The sequence below is a fragment of the Leptodactylus fuscus genome, chromosome 5 (genome assembly GCF_031893055.1).
Source record: "Leptodactylus fuscus isolate aLepFus1 chromosome 5, aLepFus1.hap2, whole genome shotgun sequence".
NCBI classification, from domain to species: domain Eukaryota; kingdom Metazoa; phylum Chordata; class Amphibia; order Anura; family Leptodactylidae; genus Leptodactylus; species Leptodactylus fuscus.
This window is the reverse complement of record NC_134269.1, coordinates 73,576,034-73,596,808: the sequence shown is the minus strand read 5'-3', so window position 1 is coordinate 73,596,808 and position 20,775 is coordinate 73,576,034. Positions and strand designations below refer to the sequence as shown.

Here is a 20,775-nt window from a genome sequence, read left to right as displayed (position 1 = left end):
GTTTTCCTCTGCAGAATTTCTGTCTCTATTATACCTATACGGAATAGGCCGCTGTTTCTATAGGTATAATTGATATGCTGCAATTTCCAAAAATGCAACAGTTTTTGAAATTGTAGCATTTCCATTGCAGGTTTTTTTTCTACACTTTACAGTTACTGTAAAACACTGCATTTTTCTGAATGTTTTCTCCAGCCTAAAATAGTAATTTTCATCCATTGTATGAAGCATGCAATTTGCTATATCTGTATATGATAGAGCTGCAGCGCAGACACCATATATCTGTGCAGTTTGTGGTTGTCCTAAACAGTGTATGGCTTTCTCCAACTGAGGAAAGGTAAAAGCCTTGCATGTGACTGCAGTAGTAAGGCTGAGTTCAAACGGGGTTTTCTGGTCTGGATTTTGACGTGGAATCCACCTCAAAATATGGCTCCAAAAAACTCCTCCAATTGACTTCAATGGGAGCCGTTCACTTCTCTTTTCCACTAGTGGTTTTTGCCGCTCGTAGAAAAAAAGAAGCGAGCTGCCCTATCTTGCTGCGGATTCTGATGCAGAATCCGCAGCGTCCGCGGTGCGACTCTTCCTCCCAACTAGGCCCATTCCCTAATCCGGAGTGGAATGCCACAACTGGATGCTGGTGCACTGCATCAGTCACGGCTAGCCGTTTTTTTTTTTTTTTGGACCAGATTCTGAAGCAGCCTCGCGTCAAAATCCGGTCCAAAAAAGCCCATGTGAACTTAACCTTAGGAGGCTTACATGGGGCTGGTGTCATGCTTTTTGTGTTTCTGTTTTTGCTGTACTATTTTTAGCCACAGTGAATTAAAGGAATCCTATCATACAACCGTTTTTTTTTTCTGAGTAACACGTCGGAATAGCCTTAAGAAAAGCTATTCATCTCCTACCTTTCGTTGTCTTCTCCACGCCACCATTCGCCTAAAATCCCATTTTTGGCAGTATGCAAATGAGTTCTCTTGCAGCACTGGGGGCGGACCCCAGCGCTCAAACAGCCGCCTCGATCTTCGTCAACAATGGCGTCTTCACCTTCTTTCAACTAGGTCAAAATTAAACACATGCGCAAATCGGCTCTGCCAGCGGGGCTTGAGCAGAGTCGACTTCACATGCGGGTGACCATTTTTTTTGTGCCCGCTTATGCGAGCATGTGAAGTACGCTCCTGTAGTTCTATGGAGTACAGAGCGTACTGCGCTTTTTTAAGCCAAAGTCAATTACCATTCTTTTTGTAGCCAGTCTTGGCTTTGGCTCAAAAAAACGCAACAAAAACTGTAACAAAAAAAAAAAAAAGCTGTGCTTCCGCAATGTGGGGCCTTGGCCTCAAGCTCATTTCAAGGATCCCACCTGGGTTATGGTTGCCTCCAAAGGGCTTTTTGTAATTGTGTCAATGTGTATTGCACTACTTCACCAAAACTGCATCATAACACAAAAGACATATTGTTGTTTCTCTTTAACCCATTTAGGACAGGGCCAAAAACCTTAAGGACAAGGCCCCATTTTTCTAAACTGACGTGTCACTTTATGTGGCAAAAAATTAAAGATGCTTTAGCTTACCCAACTGATTTTGACATATTTTTGTGACTCACTGTGCTTCAAGTGGGTGGTAAACATTGCTCAATATTTTTTCATTTATTTATATAAAATAGGAAATTAGATGAAATTTGGAAACAAAATCACAATTTTCAAAATGTGAAATGCTCTGCTTTTCAGACAGATAGTCATAGCACCGAAATACACTAAAAATTTATATCTACAATATCTTTCCTTTATGATAGCATCATCTTTTAATTGTCCTTCAAGTTATTTTGGATGATAGAAAGCTTACAACTCTAAAAGCAATTTCCAAAAAATTCCAAACCCATTTGTTAGGGACCACTTCAGTTTTGAAGCCTATATATATTAGAAAACCCCCTTAAATCACCCCACTTTCAACATTACACCCTTCATATAATACCAAACAGCATTTGGGAACTTTGTCAACCCTTTAATCATTTGCGAGATATTAAAACAATATGGAGGTGAAATAATAATAATAGTACGTTTAGCTCTAAAATTTACACATTCACAAGGGGTTAAAAGAGAAAATGCATCTCACAATTTGTTGTGCAACTTGCTATTCAATTTCATAGAAATACTCCATATGTGGATGTAAACTGCTATTTGGACACACAGCAGTGTGCCAAAGGAAAGGATTGCCTACGGGTGTTTGAAAAGCAGATTTTGCTAGATTAGTTTTCAGGTGCCATGTCTCATTTGCAGAGCCCTTAAAGTACCAGTACAATGGAATCCCCCTCTCCCAAAATAACCCCATTTGGAAACTACACTCTTCATATAATTTATCAAGGGGTATAGTGATAACTTTAACTCCATAGCTCTTTCACAGATTGTATTAACTGAAAAATAAATTAAAATGAATATTTATCCCCAAAGTTTTAATTTTCACAACAGATTAAAGGCAAAAAAGGACCCCACAGTTTGTTAAACAATTTCTCCAGAATATGGCAATACCCAATGTGTTGTCATAAACTGCTGTATGGGAAGATGGTGGGGCTCAGAATGCAAAGAGCGCTATTTGGCTTACAGAGGACAGATTGTGCTGGACTAGTTTTCAGGTGCTATGTGGCATTTGCAGAGCCCCTAAAGTACCAGTACAATGGAAACCCCCAAAAAGTGACCCTATTTTGGAAACTATACCCTTCATAGAATTTATCAAGTGATATGAGCATTTTCTAGCACAACATGATTTCCAAAAAAGAATGTGCAGTGAATAATGAAAATTTAAATTATCTCAGACATCTGCTATTTCAGTGCCCAATTTATGGCACTGTGAAATGTCAGCTCTCCAGTTATTATGTTTATGTGGCTCTGATCTTTTACCTGGAAATAAGACTTTCATACAGTCAGTGATTCAGTGATTGTGTGCCAAAACTAGAAGTGGGTTATAAACACAGAACAGGTACAAATATTTCTATTATCCCTGTGTAGTCTCCACTCGTAATTTTGGTTCACAATCACTGACCAAACACTGCCGTGTAAGAGCAGCCTAAGTCAGGGCTCAAAAGTAAAAAGAGTAGCATGCACATTTGAGACATTTGGCCATTTACACTGCATTAATGGACAATTGCAGAGGTTCTAAGATAAAATAGATCACCCCCAAACTATGACCCCATTTTAAGATCTACACCCTCTAGGATGTTCTCAATGGGTATTATCATTTTGAATACAAGACTGCTTGCTAAAAATAAATCTGTGAAGTGAAAACCTAAATTTACTCCAAAAATGTTTATCCTGAGGCCCCATGTTGCAGAAAAAAAGCATTTTTTGTTGTAGTTTTTAAGCCACTCCTGACTTTGGCTTAAATAAATGCAGCAAAAAATGCTGACTTTTCTCAATGTGGGGACTTAGCCTTAGAAGGGTTTTCTAGGCAAAATTAATAAAAAAATAAATAAATTTGTGCTATTAATGGGTTAATAAGTACACCCATATACTTTTAGCTGTGTTTTGAGTGATTTCTGTGTTTCTCTGGGAGCTCCTGGCATCCTCTGCATTTGTTTACATGGTGAGCTTCCTGTGCTTCTAGCTTACAACTATCATAATGCTTTTCTCCGTCTCTCTCACTTGCTTACAACCCCTCCTTCTCACTCCCTTATAACCCCCCCGTCTCCCTACCTAGCCCACCCACTCATAGCCCTTCCCAACTAACTCAGCAGAACCCTGCCCCTCCAACCCACCATATCATACTTACCTGTCTTTCTGTCTGCTCTTCTCAATGTGTCCTGGAGTGCTGCAGGCCTCCCACGTTGCCTGGAACCGGGGCCGATGTCACTTCTGGAAGTGACGTCACGGCTCAGCTACGGACCTGAAGCAAGAGAAGATAGGTAAGTATTGTGTGCCAGCTTCTCATTGCACGTGTGTGGGAGGCTGGTACACAGGACAAGAGTAGGCAGCGTTCCCTACATGACTCTTTGGCCTGCGTCCACAAGAATTGATAAGCATAATGGGGCTGGGGGCAGTGGGGGCAAGGCCTTTGCACTGACATAATGGGTCAGGATATGAATTATACCAATGACCTATTGCATCAGAAATTGTAAAAAATTTAATATATGTAGGCCACATGACCCACATATATTACTGAAAAACTATAGAATATGGGTAAAAAAAGATATGTTAGAAAGCTGGAGGGGGCATGGGGGGCTTAGCCAGGAATTGTCAATTTGTCCTGGACAACCCCTGGTACATAAAAGGCCTCTCCTCCCTTGCCAAACTCTTTTTTCCCTGTGGGTTCTTCATTTGAGGAAACCTAGAGATCTTGCAGGCCGTGCAAAATGATAAAGGAGACCGGATTCAGCCCATGGGCCTTGTGTTTGATACATGTGATCTAGATAGAAAAAAAATGGTTGCCAAAATAAATATGACATTTAATAACATTTACATGTGTCTGCATCTTATTGCAATTCTTTGACTTTTATCGCTTTCAAAAGATTTTATAATATAATGTACAGGGGTATGTAGTATGCCACCTAGGTATATGAATTAAAATGTAAAAAGGCCAAGTGACATTGGTGTACGGTGAAAAGTACTGTACATTTCTATGTGTTGAAGTAAGTGACTCTGAATGTGCTTGCAAAAGCAGCAAATGTGAAGTTAATAGTAGAAGAACATTTTTGTTTTATTTCTATTTGCTTTGAAACTGTTTTGTGGGTCTCAAGCTCTGCAATTGAATCTTATAAAAATAACCACTCAAAACCAAAGTAAAAAGCTGCAGAGCAAGCATGATTGCCTCTTTAACACAAACACAGCTTAAGGGGATCAGCTGTTGTATACTGGATACTGAGGTTTTAAGATAACACACATGAAGCAGGTGGGGTCTATCCTACAATGTTTGAGATATCAGGGACAGTGGAGCTGTACTCGAAAGCCAAGGCATGGCATTAGCATAAGCTGTAACATTAGACATCTTACTGAAAATAGCACGGGACTCCAAATGGCATTCCTGTAAAAGCTGTAGAATATAGATTGTTATAGCATCTATCTGTCAAGCTCAAGTTGGTGCATAGTGCAAAAGTACTGCATTAACAGACATGAGCACCCTGGTTAAATGTAAAAAACAAAGTAGGGAAATGGAAAACCGCATGTCATGTGACAGATAAATGCTTCAAGGACTGAATACAGTCATTAAAGTACAATGAGCCCTATACAAAAGACAATTATATCAAAAAATGGAAAGCTTTAAAAGGAGCCCTTAAAGGCAGTACAAGGGGTTACAAACTTATCACAGTAACTTGTAGAGGAGATTCTACAGTTTCCAAATATGTCTCTATTAGGCTAAGGCCCCATGGGACAATACGCAGCGCTAAAGCGCTGCGGGAAAGACCGCGGCGAGAACGCATTGCGGTTCTTCCCGCAGCACTTTGAACAGAAAGTTCAGAGTTTCCCTCCACAGATGTTCTGTTACCATTATATCTACAGGGAAGCCGTCGGCGTTTCCATAGATATAATTGACATGCTGAGATTTTTACTGCAAAGTGGGCATGGGATTCTATCAAATCCCATCCACTTTGAAATTACTATAAAATGCAGCGAGATTTTTATTATTTTTTTTCCGGCGCTTGGAGCCCCCGCCTTCATCAGCTTTGGAGACCCATTTTCATGTAAATCACAGTTTTATGCATTTGCAAATTGGGTGAAAAGTTTGGAGGAGGGGGTGTCTTAGCTTGTTTGAGTTTTGATCTCCGTTTTAGATTTCTGGGCAAAGCACTTTCCCCTTATTTTCATATGAATACAATTGCAATTTACATGAAAATGGGTCTCCAAAGCTGAATATGACAGGCCACAAAGTTCTTCATGTCCGACTTTGTTTTCCGTCCAAAAGAGTGGATACACAGCGGAGAGACTTCAAATGGACACCTGCAGATTGTTTTAAAAACCCATTGAAGTGAATGGGTATTTAAACGGACTGTTTGCAAACTGTTCCCAATCTGTGTTTCTGATCTTAGGCTGGGGCCGAAAACGCAGCGATTTGCCAATGGCAGAAATGCCGAAGGAAAAATTGCGGTGTTTTACAGTAAGTATACAGTGGGATTCTAGCAAATTCCATGCCCACTTTGTGTAAAAACTGTGGTGTGGACACGCTGGTGCAGTTTTGGAAATTATATCTACGGAGACGCCAGCGATTTCCCCATAGATATAATTGTAACAGAAAGTCCGCGGAGGAAAACTCAGTGAACCTTCTGTTTAAAACGCTGTGGGAAGAACTGCGATGCATTGCCGCCGCGGTTTTTCCCACAGCACTTTTTGGATGCGGGACGTCCCGTGGGGCTTTAGCCTTAAGGCGGATTCACAACAGATGGATATCATGTGTGAACAAAGCAGAAGAGAATTCTGGACCTGTTCCTGTCATTTTGCTTTTTTATATTTTTGTTGCAAAAGAGATTAGAGCTTATTTTGTATGTGATTGTTACGGCAGATTACAGTAGGGTTTTTCGTGGATACAGAACATATAGCTTATGTATATCTGTGCAGTTGTCTGCTATGTTCCTTTGCATTGTTTCATTACTGTTTGTGAATTGTATCAACTACATATATTTTCTAGGAACACTTTAATCTGGACCAACCCAAAGGAATGAATTGCTTGGTGGATGGAACTATTCCCCCAAGTTCTGGCTTGTCAAGTTCAAGTGCTTTGGTGTGCTGTGCAGGCTTAGCTACTCTCAATGCTAATGGAAAATCGCTTTCCAAGGTAAATCTCAATCCACGTCATGTTGTATAGAAACTGATTTAAATGACTACTCAACACAAATAATGACACTATTAGAAAAACACATTTTATCTTTGCTATAGTTGTGTGTGTGTGTGGGGGGTTGTATACAAAAAAGGAAGGAATATTCAGCTCACCGCATCCATGCTCAATACAAATGTGTACAGGAGCGCACGGAAGCTACCTGGACTTTCTGTAGACGTATAGATATTGAAACAAGTGGTAAAAAATCCGGCAAAAAGTTACAAAGTAACTTGTGGTTAGTCTCAGATCACAAAAGCTACGCGTTTCAAGGAGTGAGGCCATGAGGAAGGGGTAGGATGCCTGAAACGCATAGCTTTTGTGATCTTAGACCAACCACAAGTTACTTAGTAACTTTTTTTGAATTTTTTTTCATGTGAATAAAAGTTATATTTTACACATACATCGTTATTGGTGGATCTTGGCAGATGCAGTTTTTTTCTATATTCTATTCTTTGCTGCAATTACAGTTTTTGCTTCAGTGTTCTGTTTCTCTTGCTAACATACAGGAAGCTTCTGTACTTCTGTATTATATTTCATAGAATAATTCTTTAATACATTTTTCCCTTTTTTCTTTAAACCATGCTAGTATTCTAAAAACGTGCTTGCACATTAATTTCTTAAAGGGTTGTTACGTAGGGTAAATTTTATTTAGAAAAGAGGCTGAATAAGTTAAAAATATATTTTTACCTTATTGATCACTGGCCACAGTAGGGACATTTTTCGTCCACCAATTGGCTGAGAGTTGGGATCAGGAAGCAACAGTGGGTATGGCTTTAAAATGGCAGTGGTTGGGGCTCAGTGATGTGAGCAATATATGCTTTTTTCCTTAGGCTAAGGCCCCATGTAGCAGGCTGCAGTGAAAAATCACTGCAGTAAAGACCGAGGTGGAAACACATTGCTTCCTGCTTCAATTATACCTATAGTGAAACCACCAGCGCTTCCATGAGTATAATTGACATGCTATGATTTCCAAAAAAGTTACAGGTATTTTTTGGCAATGTGTGGATGGGATCTGTTAACTGCTTGTATGCTGACAGACAGTAGGAAAACTGAATTAGACTAAGGCCCCAGAGAGGGGGCCCCAGCAAAGAAGCGATGCAGGAAAAACCGAGGCGGCAGTGTATTGCGCTTTTCACAGAAAGTCCGCAGAAGTTCCTTGCTTCCATTATACCTATAGGGAAACTGCCGGCATTTCTGTAGGTATAATTGGCTTTCTGTGATTTCCAAAACCTCAATGGTTTTGGAAATCACAGCTTGTCCGTTGCCTGTATTTTTCCACAGTGTGTGGATGGACCCCACGTGGCTTATAGGTTTAGTGTTGGGGAATCCCATCCACACATTGTGGAAAAATACATGCAGCGAACACGCTGTGATTTCCAAAACCGTCATCGCTTCGCTGCTATGTGCGGTCCTAGCCTATGATTTCTCAAAGACTTCCCTGCTGTACATTTTCAATGCTCCATCTCTTAAGCCTCGTTCAAATCTGCGTTGGTAATCCGTTCGGGGGTTCCGCATGGGGACTCTGGATGTCTATGGGGTCCGTGTTCTTTCACTGTACACCGCTTGCCAATGCATTCGGTAGTCCGTTCGGGGGTGGTCCTCCTGAACCAACGCAGATGTGAATGAGGCCTTAAAGAGAGTAATTCTGCTAGCAAATAACTCTGAATTTGATTCCCTATGATTATCTTTGGAGCATAGTATTATGGATACACATTTGTCCTGTTATACATCTGTGCATCTGTTGTGCAGAAATTGCACTTTTGCATTCTGAGCGCTTTTGCTTTTAATTTACATGTCATAAAAAGTTTGTTCTGCTTTTTCTTCCCTCTAACACCATTGTTTTTCTGTGAGTTGCTGAAAGTTTTGGCAGCTGTTAACCTGTTATTTAATATTCAGACAACTATTTAAAATAAATTTTATTGCAATTATTGAGTGATTCAATGTCAATTAAAACTTAATTCAAGCTAAAGATCCAAGCAGATCCAGGTAGCACTTCCTATTGTGTTATTCATATGTCTTCTTTATAAAAAGTGGTGAGCATCTGATTCTGGCAGGAATGGATGTTTTCCTACCGTACACGTAAATGTCCCACCTGTCTGGAATACAGAGGTCTGTTTCTTCCCTGTAAATCTCAGGGATTATTTTCTGGTCCCCCTCCCCCACAGCATCACCCAGAACGTTACTTCAGCGTCCAGCCATGGCAGATATGGCTAGCCTTTGTTTATAAATATCTGGTTTGTTCCTTTACTTGCTATTGGTATGCTTACTGGAACCTTTTATAGCTCCGATTGAATTCTTATAAGATATGTGGAAAGATAAAAAGTTTTCAGTTATCATTCATCTAGTGGGTTTGTTTGTATAACTGTATCCAAGGTCTGTGTTTCATTCCTTATTTATATGGCAATGGTGATGTGAGTGACGACAGTCTCTGAACAGTGCAGTGCAATATGTTATTGCCATCTAAATAAAATAAATAAAGTGTTTAATTTCACTGAGAACAAAAAAAGAAAAAGAAAATAAGTGCACTAAGATGTAACTTTTATTAATATTCATTAAAAGCTAGCCATCCATATGATAAAAATGGTAGAAAAAGGGCTAGACTGCGTGTGTGATAAACAGGCTGCTATACTAAACTAGTGGTTTAGGAAATATCTTGGGTACTAGGTAACCTCCTATCACTTTGGTGAATCCATTGCCTGGATACTAGTTAGCATGATTCCCTAGAAGGAGATCCCCTTTCACCCATGGACCTCCAATACAAGAAGAAGATGGAGGTGGTGCTGGACAGTTCTCTCGCAGCATTGGGGATGCCCCCATTGCTGTTTGAGCGCTGGGGACCGCCCCCAGTGCTGCAAGAGAACTCATTTGCATACCGATGAAAACTGAGATTTCTACGGAACAGCATTGTGGAGAAGACATCTAAAGGTAGGAGAAGAATAGCCTTTCTTAAGGCTATTCCTATGTGTTAGCAAGAAAAAATTAGATTTTAATGGTAGAATCCTTTTAAATCTGCAGAAAGCGCTTTGGAGTGATAATTTACAGTCACCCAAGGAGTATTGTATTCCTCTTTTTTTCTTCCTCTCCCTATTGGGTGATAGAGGTGGGTTAGAGTACACTGGAGTATGTTTACACTCTAAACTCATTGCATGTTATATAAAGGAAATATAAAGCAATGGGATTTGCTGAGTTTGCTTTAAGTAATCTATATGCTTTGTATGGAAAATAAACGAGTTTTACTTGTTAGAAAACCCTTGTAGAAACAGAAAAGTACAGAGAAGTGCAGCGTTCACTGCAGTGATATGTCTAGCCCCAGGAGGGCTCCAGTATAATGTTACTTTAACCTAGTTTTTTTTGTCTGTCATATGAAATGATCTTACAAAAGGCTTTTGGTAACAGCATCTAGTAAATGAATATGCTCATCTTTCCCATTGTGAATCCGCTTCATCTCTGTCATTGACATGGTGTAATTGTGCCCAACAGTTACCACAAAGGAGTTTTATTCTGAAATGTTGTTATGTCTCCAGATAATCCTTTAATTATTTGGTTTCCTTTTGCCATACGTGAGTTTGCCCTTTCAGGATCATTGTTTGATTGCAGGCAGTCTAACCATCAAAGAACAAGTTAAAATGCACATTTCCTGTAAACATATATGATATAAAAGACTGTAATTGTAGTTGTCTTTTCTATTCTCGTCTTCTTCGTAGCCCCTCGATTGCTAAAAGGGATTTCAGCAGTTCTTGTTTGATAGCTGTAATGTCTGCAGTGCCCGACACTTACTTGTGGTTTGGTGCACTATAAGAAAATCTGTTGTGAAAAATGTAATTGAGGTATTTACATCTCTCCCTTTGGACTTTATCACTAGACGTTCATCTTATCCCAGACAGAAGACTTTCATAAATGCCTTGAATAAATTCAGTTTGAAGGATTATATAAAATTAGCTACACATGGGTAATACTTACCTGCTGTTTTCCTCTGTATTGGCTGCATTATAGCTCTAGAGGGCAGGTATGATCAGTATCTGCATGTTAGCTGCATTGCTTATTGGTAGTCTAAGCTAGTCTGAGAAAAGAAAAGAAAGAAAAGAAAAGAAAGCTTTCAAGGAAGTTCAAGGTATGGTAAGATGGTATATCTTACCATACCTTGAACTTCCTTGAAAGCTTTCTTTTCTTTTTTTCAAACAACTGTTATCACATATTCACAAAAAGGGTGATAAATGTATGATTACTGAGGCACAACTGCAGGAACCCCCCTTCCAAGAGGACAGGGATCCGTCTCTTGGAATATTCCCTTCTCCTCTATGCCAATGCTATTCAGACTGCTTACAGTGGCCCTTTTTTTTGGTGATTTGTTTCTCTCCTTCATTTCTATTATTCTGTTTTCTCTCTGTTTCTTTGCTTCCCATCAGTTCATCCAGTGCCTAGCTGATTATTTCTATATGGCTTTCCCAGACTAATGTTCTCCCTAAATTGTCCCTTATGGATTGTTTTTATTCATATGTTGCACTTTGTCACTAGAAGCCAGCATATCAAAACAGCCCCAGAGATAGATAGTTTAGGTTCCCCTTAGGTTGTCCCCTTGAGAATCTGTACCTCTCTTCCTGATAGATCACCAAATGTTGTCATTAAGAAAATGTGTATTTTGGAGAAACCAGGGCATTGTTGTTGCTCCGCAGAGGTGAGCAGCTGTGCTGTCATTTCTCCTGAGAGTTTATTTGCATGTTGAAAGATTCTTTTTTTTTTTCTTTTTTTTTTTTAATGTAGATTGTGAGCCCCATATAGGGATCACATTGTACTTTTTTTTCCCCCTTATCAGTATGTCTTTGTAGAATGGGAGGAAATCCACACACACACACGGGAGAATATACTGTACAAACTCCTTGCAGATGTTGTTCCTGGTGGGATTCGAAACCCAGGACTCCAGTGCTGCAAGGCTGCAGCGCTAACTAGAGATGAGCGAACACTGTTCGGATCAGCCGATCCGAACAGCACGCACCCATAGAGATGAATGGAAGCACCTGTGACGCCGGCTGGCCGCCGGCAAAGTCAGCGTCACAGGTGCTTCCATTCATTTCTATGGGTGTGCTGTTCAGATCGGCTCATCCGAACAGTGTTCGCTCATCTCTAGTACTAACCACTGAGCCATCGTGTTGCCCCCATGTTGAAAGATTCTGTGATATCTCCAAAACAGAAACCCCAATGTACAAGGGGAAAACACAGTTTGACTCAGGTGAACTATCTATCTGCTGGTTTTCTTTTAATATGTTAAACTCACAGTAAGGGAGCGTTCACACTACCGTCGGTGTCCGACAGGTAGTGTCCGCTCCTAGTGTCCGCTCAAAATTTAGGGGGCGTTCACACTACTGTCGGTGTCCGACAGGCAGTGTCCGCTCAAAATCTGGCATGGACATTAGGAGCGGACACTAACTGTGTCCGTGACACTTGTCATTTATTTAAATGGGCATCGGGTGCGTTCTTTTGCACTCTGTGCCCTTCCTTCCCTGTCCACAAGTGAAGATGTGCGACTTCTCAAGCGGACAGAAAAACCCGACATGTAGGGTTCTTCTGTCCGCTTGAGAAGTCGCACATCTTTACAAGCGGACAGGGAAGGAAGGGCACGGAGTGCAAAAGAACGCACCCGATGCCCATTTAAATAAATGACAAGTGTCACGGACACAGCTAGTGTCCGCTCCTAATGTCCATGCCAGATTTTGAGCGGACACTGCCTGTCGGACACCGACAGTAGTGTGAACGCCCCCTAAATTTATCAAGATTTAGTTTAGCAAGAGAACTTCTGTTATTTATTTATATTTTTTAACATACAGTCAGTGGTGACTTCATTTTATTAGTTTTTCATTCCATTAGTTTTTCATTCCATTATTCTGATCCTGTAGCACAGGGGTAGGGAACCTTCGGCTCTCCAGCTGCTGTGAAACTACAACTCCCAGCATGCTCCATTCACTTCCATGGAAGTGCCAAGAACAGCAGAGCAAGTATGCATGCTGGGAGTTGTAGTTTTGCAACAGCTGGAGAGCCGTACGTTCCCTACCCCTGCTGTAGCAGATCAGAACATAGACTAAGCAATGCAGTGTGAAAGGAGCATAAGCTAGTCTAGACTCTTGACTGCTGCTCTTTGTATGTTCACATGCTTTATACAATGGCTTTGTTTGCTTATTTTTGCTGCTGGTTAGAAGTAGGAGCCTACCAGTAAATCATTGCATTCAGTGGTACAGTTAAGGGTATAGTTATTTGTAATTTATCATTATACTATCATAGTGGAAAACATTTACCAGGCAACTTCTATATGTGAAAATATGCTTTAATGCGACCCTTTATTCAAGAGCTCAAAAATTACCACCTCAGATTTCCTTAAGGAATTGTAAGTAAACTGATCACAGATCTCCACAATACCCTAATGTAGATGAGCAAGATTGAGGAGAATAAATAACAGCTAAGCTTTGTATCTGGGTGTTGACTTCCTTATTGGAGGGTCTCTTTAAAGAGGCTATCTGGGTATCCTAGCTAGTGTTACCTGAAGACTTGAAGTTTTTTTTACTTTGGTTTCCCTGATGATGCTTTGACTCTGTCACTTGAAACCCCCCACTCTGCTCCCCCTGCTTGTCCTTGTAGTGCAGTGGGGACAGGCACATGATCCAGAGCTCTACATGTTCATCTTCTCAGAATAGCGGAGCAGCATGTATATTGGTAAGTAGGACCATCTACTTTTTATTAAGGTGATTACTCGTTACATTACAAAATCACCTTGACGCTGGGTTCACACCTGCGTTCAATGTGTCCGTACTATGGTTTCCGTCTTCTGCATGGCAGAAGACGGAAACCATAGATCGGGTCCGGCCGTGCGCGGCGGTGAGCGTTTTAGGCTCTCCGCCGCGAAACCGGATTTTTTTTATCCGGACACAGAGTAGTGCATGTCCGACTCTGTGTCCTGATTATAAAACCCGGTTTCGCGGCGGAGAGCGCAAAACGCTCACTGCCGCGCACGGCCAGACAGCTTTCTCACCCATTCAAATGAATGGGTGAGAAAGTCTCCTGCAGGCTTCCGTCTCCTGCATCTGTTTTATGCAGGAAACGGAAACCTGCAATAAGGAAAGAAGAACGCAGATGTGAACGAGCCCTTACTTAAAAAACCTTAAAGGGGATCTGTCATTGGGAAAAGTCATTTTCAACTAAGCACATACTTGCATAGCCTTTAGAAAGGCTATTCCACACCTACTTTTTGTATGGAAATCGCCTCAGTAGTTTTTGAATGAGCCCCTTTTTATTCATATGCTAATTAGACTGCAGGGAGCACTGTCTGCTGCGTGTACAGCACAGGCTGCTGCTGATGACTCATCTACCTGCTCTCTCACACACAGCACTTCCAGTGCATGCTGCAGCCTAATTAGCATATGAATAAAAACGGGCTCATTCAAAAATGACTGAGGCGATCTATATACAAAAGATATGTGTGGAATAGCCTTTCTAAAGGCTATGCATGTATGTGCTTAGCTAAAAATGACTTTTCCCAATGATAGAGCCCCTTTAAAGACATAAAGTGATAATTGGCCTCATACTTTCAATGTCAAAGTGTAAAGCTGAGAAAAAAATAAATATTTCTCATCCTAGAGCAACCTACTGTACCATTGCATTTAGACATGCATTTTTATATGTGGCATATAACATGACTCCAATACTGATAGAACAGTCAAATACAAATACAAATGTGCTTTATTAGCATTACCAAAGAATAAGACATTTGTTATTGCCAAAGCAAAAAGGAGGTTGCGGGTGGTGGGTACGGGATCCGTGGGTTGGGGGTTTGAGTGTCCTTAGGGTCTCGTCGTTCTTGTTTGGGGCGTGTGGGTATCGGTGGGTATTGGGTAGATGGGTGATGGGGGGCTTAGTGGTCTTTTGGGTGGTGGGTGGGGGTTTTAATAGATTGTGGGTGGTTTGATAGTCCATGCGTCTCATCTTCCTCTTGTTTGGTGGCAGCTGGACACGTATTGGGCAGCAATCGCCACAGTGGACTCCTCTTCTCCCAGTAGGATGTAGAGTTTCCTCTTCTCGTCTGCAGATGTGAAGTCTGGGATCATACTACCACATGTGGCTGTAGGAGTGTTGCCGTATTAATCAGACTCTGTGCAGTATAACATTTTTACCATGTATATGCCTTACTTCTAGTCTATAGAAATAAACGTTTCATTGCATATACATCATGTACAGTACATCATTCTATATTAAATCAAACTGGAATCAAGGTGGGAGATGTTTATATATCTGCTGTCTGCATGGGCCTCATTCACATGCTGTGCACATGTGTGCTGTGTGACCTCCGTGCAGCACAGTCCTGCTGAACACTGGCAATAAGTTCTCTAACATACCAACCACATTGGTGAGAATCCCTTAGCTTCTGAATTAGATGTAACTGAGAAAGTGGTTAAGTTGGAGGCCAGGGGAAAATCTGCAGCCAAAACCATGTCATGCCTTTTGTTCTCCTTGTACATGTTGACTTTATTAACCCCATTGATGCCATCACTGTATCCAGTGGGTTAATATCTGTGGTTCAGAAAGATTTATGTAAATGCATGCCTGAGACCTGATACTTGTTTAAACTAATGTGGGCTGTGAGTCTGAGTTATTTGTGTGAGCCTGCCAAAAATTGATTGATAGTCTTTTAGCTGGGACCCTAAAACCAAATGTAAAATTAGTAGAGTGCAAACTGTGTTGTTATTACATTAAAGGTAAACCAGATGATTAAGCAAAACCTTGAGCTAAGTTATACACTTCTGCAATCTGTCTACAGATGTAGTGTCTGCAACTACTATAGCTGAAATGAGGTTTGGCCAGACAAGTGAGTCTGACCATGCTATATTTGCTATGGTTGTTTTAGTGGCTTTAGTACTGAAAATCATTGTAACCTCTTGAATTTCTTAGCAGATAAATAGAATAATGTTTTTTTACCATATATAAACTGAGAAACTGGTTCCTATAGATCTGATTAAAGAAACAGATTGTGGGTCAGTGACTAAAAATAATTATCTTGGTGCAGGATCCGACAACATGGTTGTGCTTTTGGACTTAATATACACCAGTCAACCTAAAAGTGATGCCAGTGCTCTAGAATTATCGTCATACTATATTTCCAGCCCCCAGATTACCTCTGCTACACACTTAGATGTTCCTACCTCTCCATGCTGCCAAGCACATCCTCCTGCAGCCGATGCAAGTAGACCTGTCCATAGGGCCAGTGGGTGCGCCCTAACCTCCCTGCAACTTGAAGGTGTCACGACCTGAAGACTTGTATAAAAATTGTGTGTTTTTCTGGTGGGGTTTTGATCCAGTGGTCTGGGGTCTTCTGGTGGTTTCCTTGCCATTGGGCCATCTGTTTGGGCATTGAGTATCGGCCTTAAGAATTTACTTGAGGTTTTTTGGATTGAACCTCAGGTCTTGGTCGTTACCATTATCCTATGGGACTATCCTGGGGCCTTTATTAGGAGGAGGGCTGGCTTCACTAGTTGCCATTTTTTGTTGTTACCAACTGGAATTCGTGGCTCTGGGAGGAGGATTGTTTTGGTAGTATTACAACTGACTAGGAAGTGGTGTGAGTGTTGCCTTATGTGTGAGTCTGGTTTGTCCCTCCATACTTCTACTCTACCCTGTCCTTCAGTTCTGTTTGCCTGGCACTATCTGGTTATTTGTGAGGTTTGGGTTCCAGTTTGTTTTGCCCCAGTTCTGTGTTAACCCTTTCCTCACCTCTCGACTGTCCCTCTCCTCATTCTCTTGTTGCGCATGGTGTTGTGTTGCGTGTCTGTTGTCCAGCACATCCCTTCCTGTTTGTTTTGTCTGCAGCTGCACCTTGGTTTCTGTAGGGGTGACCACCTTAGTATCCCCAGTCCCTAACTCTCTTGTAGCTCACGCCCTAACTGGCGGCTAGGCCTTCGTGTTAGAGAGCCAGGAGTTGTCGGGCCAAGGCTAGCTTGGGTACAGCTGACCAACACCCGCAGGCAGGGCTTAGCTAGCCGCCGTAGTGTCAGGGAAAGTCTCCTTCCCTTTTCCCTTAGCGGTGCAGTCTGCAGTTCAGATTCTGGGTCTGGGCATAGACACGAACGTAACAGAAAGACTAACATGTACACCTGTGAGCCTTACCAGTCAATCCCAGGTTTATATATATATCTGCTCAGTCCTCAGTATGGCACTTAAGAAATATAAGATCTTAGTTACATCCTGAGACGGTATCTTATTTATGTTTTCCTGCTGGATTCTCCGTTTACTGTCCTTGGCCTGTCGCTTGACTTTGCTGATGATATTGATTCTGTTCCTCTGATCTTCTGTGTACAACCTTCTACTTTATCCTTGACTTTTGAACCTGAGCTGCTAATCCAGACCCTTTTAGCTTGTTTTCAACTTTGTATACTTGCTGTCTGCTATAGACCTTAGACCCAGATTTGATGACTCCTCTGCCTGACCCTCTGGTGCATTACACTGGCATCTTTCTGGCCTTTGGTCAGCTGCCACCTATACACCACGCCCAGAGGTAGCAACCTGGTAGTCTCCCCACAAAGAAGACTAGATCATTGTGCGGGGAGTTAAAGCGTAAATACCGTGTAGGCTACTTATACAATGCCCTTAGGAGCTCAGGACAGAATATCACAGATACAGGTTGTGGGTAAACCTATGACTACAACTTGCCTACAGAAATGCTGGCCTTTCTTTATAGCTATAATTGAAGCACACAAAAAAAAATTCAGACTGCACACCCCAATGTGAACAGATGCTTAATTGCCATGGCAAAATATAAATATAGAAAAAGTAGGAGCACCCTGCACACAGCGCAAAGGTATAAGAAATAGAAAAGCATTACTACTATTGTTACCGTACTATAAACTAATATAATCTATACATACAAATTAGAGGTTATTTGTTATACACATTTGATCAAACAGTAAGAAACCCACCTGCCATGACAAGGTGACCTCATTCAGATGGAACCTTACATTAAAGGGATCATATCATTAAAAGTCATTTTTTTCTGGGTACCATGTAGGAATAGCCTTAAGAAAGGCTATTCGTCTCCTACCTTTCGTTGTCTTCTCCGCGCCCCCATTCGCCTACAATCCCGGTTCTTGTCGGCATGCAAATAAGTTCTCTCGCAGCATTGGGGGCGGTCCTCCACGCTCAGACAACATTGGGGGCGGCCCCAATGCTGCGAGAGAACTCACTCCTGCGCCACCTCCATCTTCGTCAGGAACGTTGTCTTCACCATCTTCTTCCGGCTGGTTCAAAGTGAAATGCATGCGCAGGTCGGCTCTGCCCATGGGGCGCAAGCAGAGTCGACTTCACATGCGGGCGGTCATTTTTTTGGTGGCCAGCCGCATATGTGCGCATGCGCAGTACGCTCCTGTAGGTCTGTTCCAGAGACCCGCAGCACTATTTGACTGTGGCTTGCTATGTTGGGCCTTAGCCTTAAAGCATATTAAACTATGACATTCACGTTACAAAATTAGAATAGAAGTGAAGAAAAACAACAAAGAAATAACATAAAAAATTATGTAGGAGATAAAAGTAGCAAATAAGGCTAAATTCTTTTTCGATTATATAAATAGGAAAAAGGATAACACTTAACATTATGGGCTTTCATAAAGTAGAGAGGGAATTGTGGAGGTGACGAGAATAACAATAAGAATTCCTTACCAGAGGTTTTTTTAAGTTTCTTTAAAATTTGAAATGGCATCAAACAGTATTACAAACAGCCAAGAATTACAACAGTACAAGTAGGAAATGGTAACTTTGAATACACGGATAAAAGGCATTCAGTGCTGACAGCTCTGTTTCAGCAAATTATACATCCAACAGTTTGTGCATCATATCTCCGTCATATGTATAATTTCTAGCTGTGTAGCATTTCTGCATGTTGAACATTATGCAAAGGAATTCAGGTTCAGTTTTGGGTGGTCCACGTTGGTTCTGACATAGCTTTGCACAAGCTCATTTATCAGATTATTTTTATACACTTCCCCTAAATGTATTTATGAAGGTTATTTCTTCATTGATTGTGGTTATTCTACTTTATTAAAGTATACAGATCGGTACTTAGTGATTGGCATTACTTGCCCTCTAAATGATGTGCTAATTTAAAGGGATTGTCCAACTCGTCTTTATAGACGTCTTGAATAAGAGATCAGTGGGAATCCCATATACTTGTACTTGTGCTGCACCCTTTCATTATTTATATTGCGTGCCTTCAGTGTCATAGTGGCTGTGCTTTGTAATTACAGCCTCTTCCCATTTACTTCTGTAAGATACTGCATATAGTGAAGTGGTCACGGCCCCTTTAAACAGCTGTTTCTGGGGGACCTAGTTGTTGGGACTCCACTGATCTCTTATTGATATTATGAGTATAGATTAATTATACGAGTATAGATGATTTAGACACTTTAACACTAAGAGTTCATTCACGCGATAGGGCTGTATACTCAGTAAATCCAATTTGAGTCTACTGAAGCATCCATGAAAATGGGCCAGCCAGAGGGATGGGGTGCTACGCCAGATGACCTGGCCTCCACAGTCACCAGACCTGAACCCAGTCGAGATGGTTTGGGGTGAGCTGGATGGCAGAGTGAAGGCAAAAGGGCCAACAAGTGCTCAGCATCTCTGGGAACTCCTTCAAGACTGTTGGAAGACCATTTCCGGTGACTACCTCTTGAAGCTCATCAAGAGAATGCCAAGCGTGCGCAAAGCAGGAATCAAAGCAAAAGGTGGCTACTTTGAAGAACCTAGAAAATAAGACAGATTTCAGTTGTTTCACACTTTTTTGTTATGTATATAATTCCACGTGTTAATTCATAGTTTTGATGCCTTCAGTGTGAATCTACAATTTTTATAGTCATGAAAATACAGAAAACTCTTTGAATGAGAAGGTGTGTCCAAACTTTTGGTCTGTACTATACGTTTACATCTATGCTTTGACAAACATCCGTCAGAAGTTGACAGGTGAAAAAGTCACATCAGACTAACTTTTGGACTTTAGTCTCGGAATTTCATTTAGAAATGGGGTCATTGGGGTCCCTCAGACTCTGCTTGTGTCTGTCATAGAACAGATTGGTCCTACCATTCTTCAGGTTCTCTGACAGACCAGAAAAATTGAAATATTAACGGAGGTGTGAACCTAGCATTAGTTGCTGTTTTCTTGTTTTCCGTATCACTTTTCCTTAACAGTGGCTGTCGTTTTTAGATCAGTTTAGAGGAAACCCTTTTTGGACTTGATGATTTTTATTCACTCCTGACCAATAAGAACTTGTGTATATTATTTTAGTTTAGCAATGGTTTTATTTATTATACATAGGGAAAGCTTGGTATGGGAGCTGGGATGCCATATAATGAGCATGTTGTTGGTGCTGATGATCCGCCTGCATTTGCATTTCGACAGCTGTCAAGCTGGCCTGTCGCTGAACTCGTTCCTTGCGCTGTGCCCATGATTGATCAGGTATCTCAGCAGCTCCCTGGGAAGCCATATAATGAGTGTGTTGTTGGTGCTGATGATCCGCATGCTCTGGCGTTTCAGCAGCTCTCAAGCTGGCCTGCTGCTGAACTTGTTTCTCGCAATAATGAGCGTGTTGTTGGCATCGATGATCCCCTCAGCTCTGCTTAAGGAGAACTCTGTTGACTTCTGGCTACCTTCATAGCTCTCATTGTTTGCGTCCAATTGGATTTTCTTTTTCCAGGCATGTTTAAAATTGGCAAATTGCCAGTTTGGATTAAAGGTGTTTGCATATTATCAGATCTGCTCCAAGCAACATGCTGACAAACTGACATGGGCAAATATGTGTACCCAATCCACTGAGGATTAAGAGAGATAACACACCTGGCTGAGATAAACTGCTACAAGCGCAGTGTAATATAGTATGTGAACATAAATTTGTAACAGTCGTGAAGCCATGTCATTTACCGAGATAAAAAGCCTATGTGTTAATCGAGGATACAAACTATCTAT

At 41.2% G+C, this 20,775-nt stretch overlaps 1 protein-coding gene across 1 annotated transcript in view; it reads left to right on the top strand.

Moving 5' to 3' along the window:
• GALK2 (galactokinase 2) overlaps positions 1-20,775 on the top strand; it is a 108,832-nt gene that overhangs the window by 33,313 nt on the left and 54,744 nt on the right. The window contains exon 5 of the mRNA XM_075273402.1: positions 6,600-6,746. Coding sequence (XP_075129503.1) covers positions 6,600-6,746 — 147 coding nt within the window. The remainder of the gene's footprint in view (positions 1-6,599; positions 6,747-20,775) is intronic.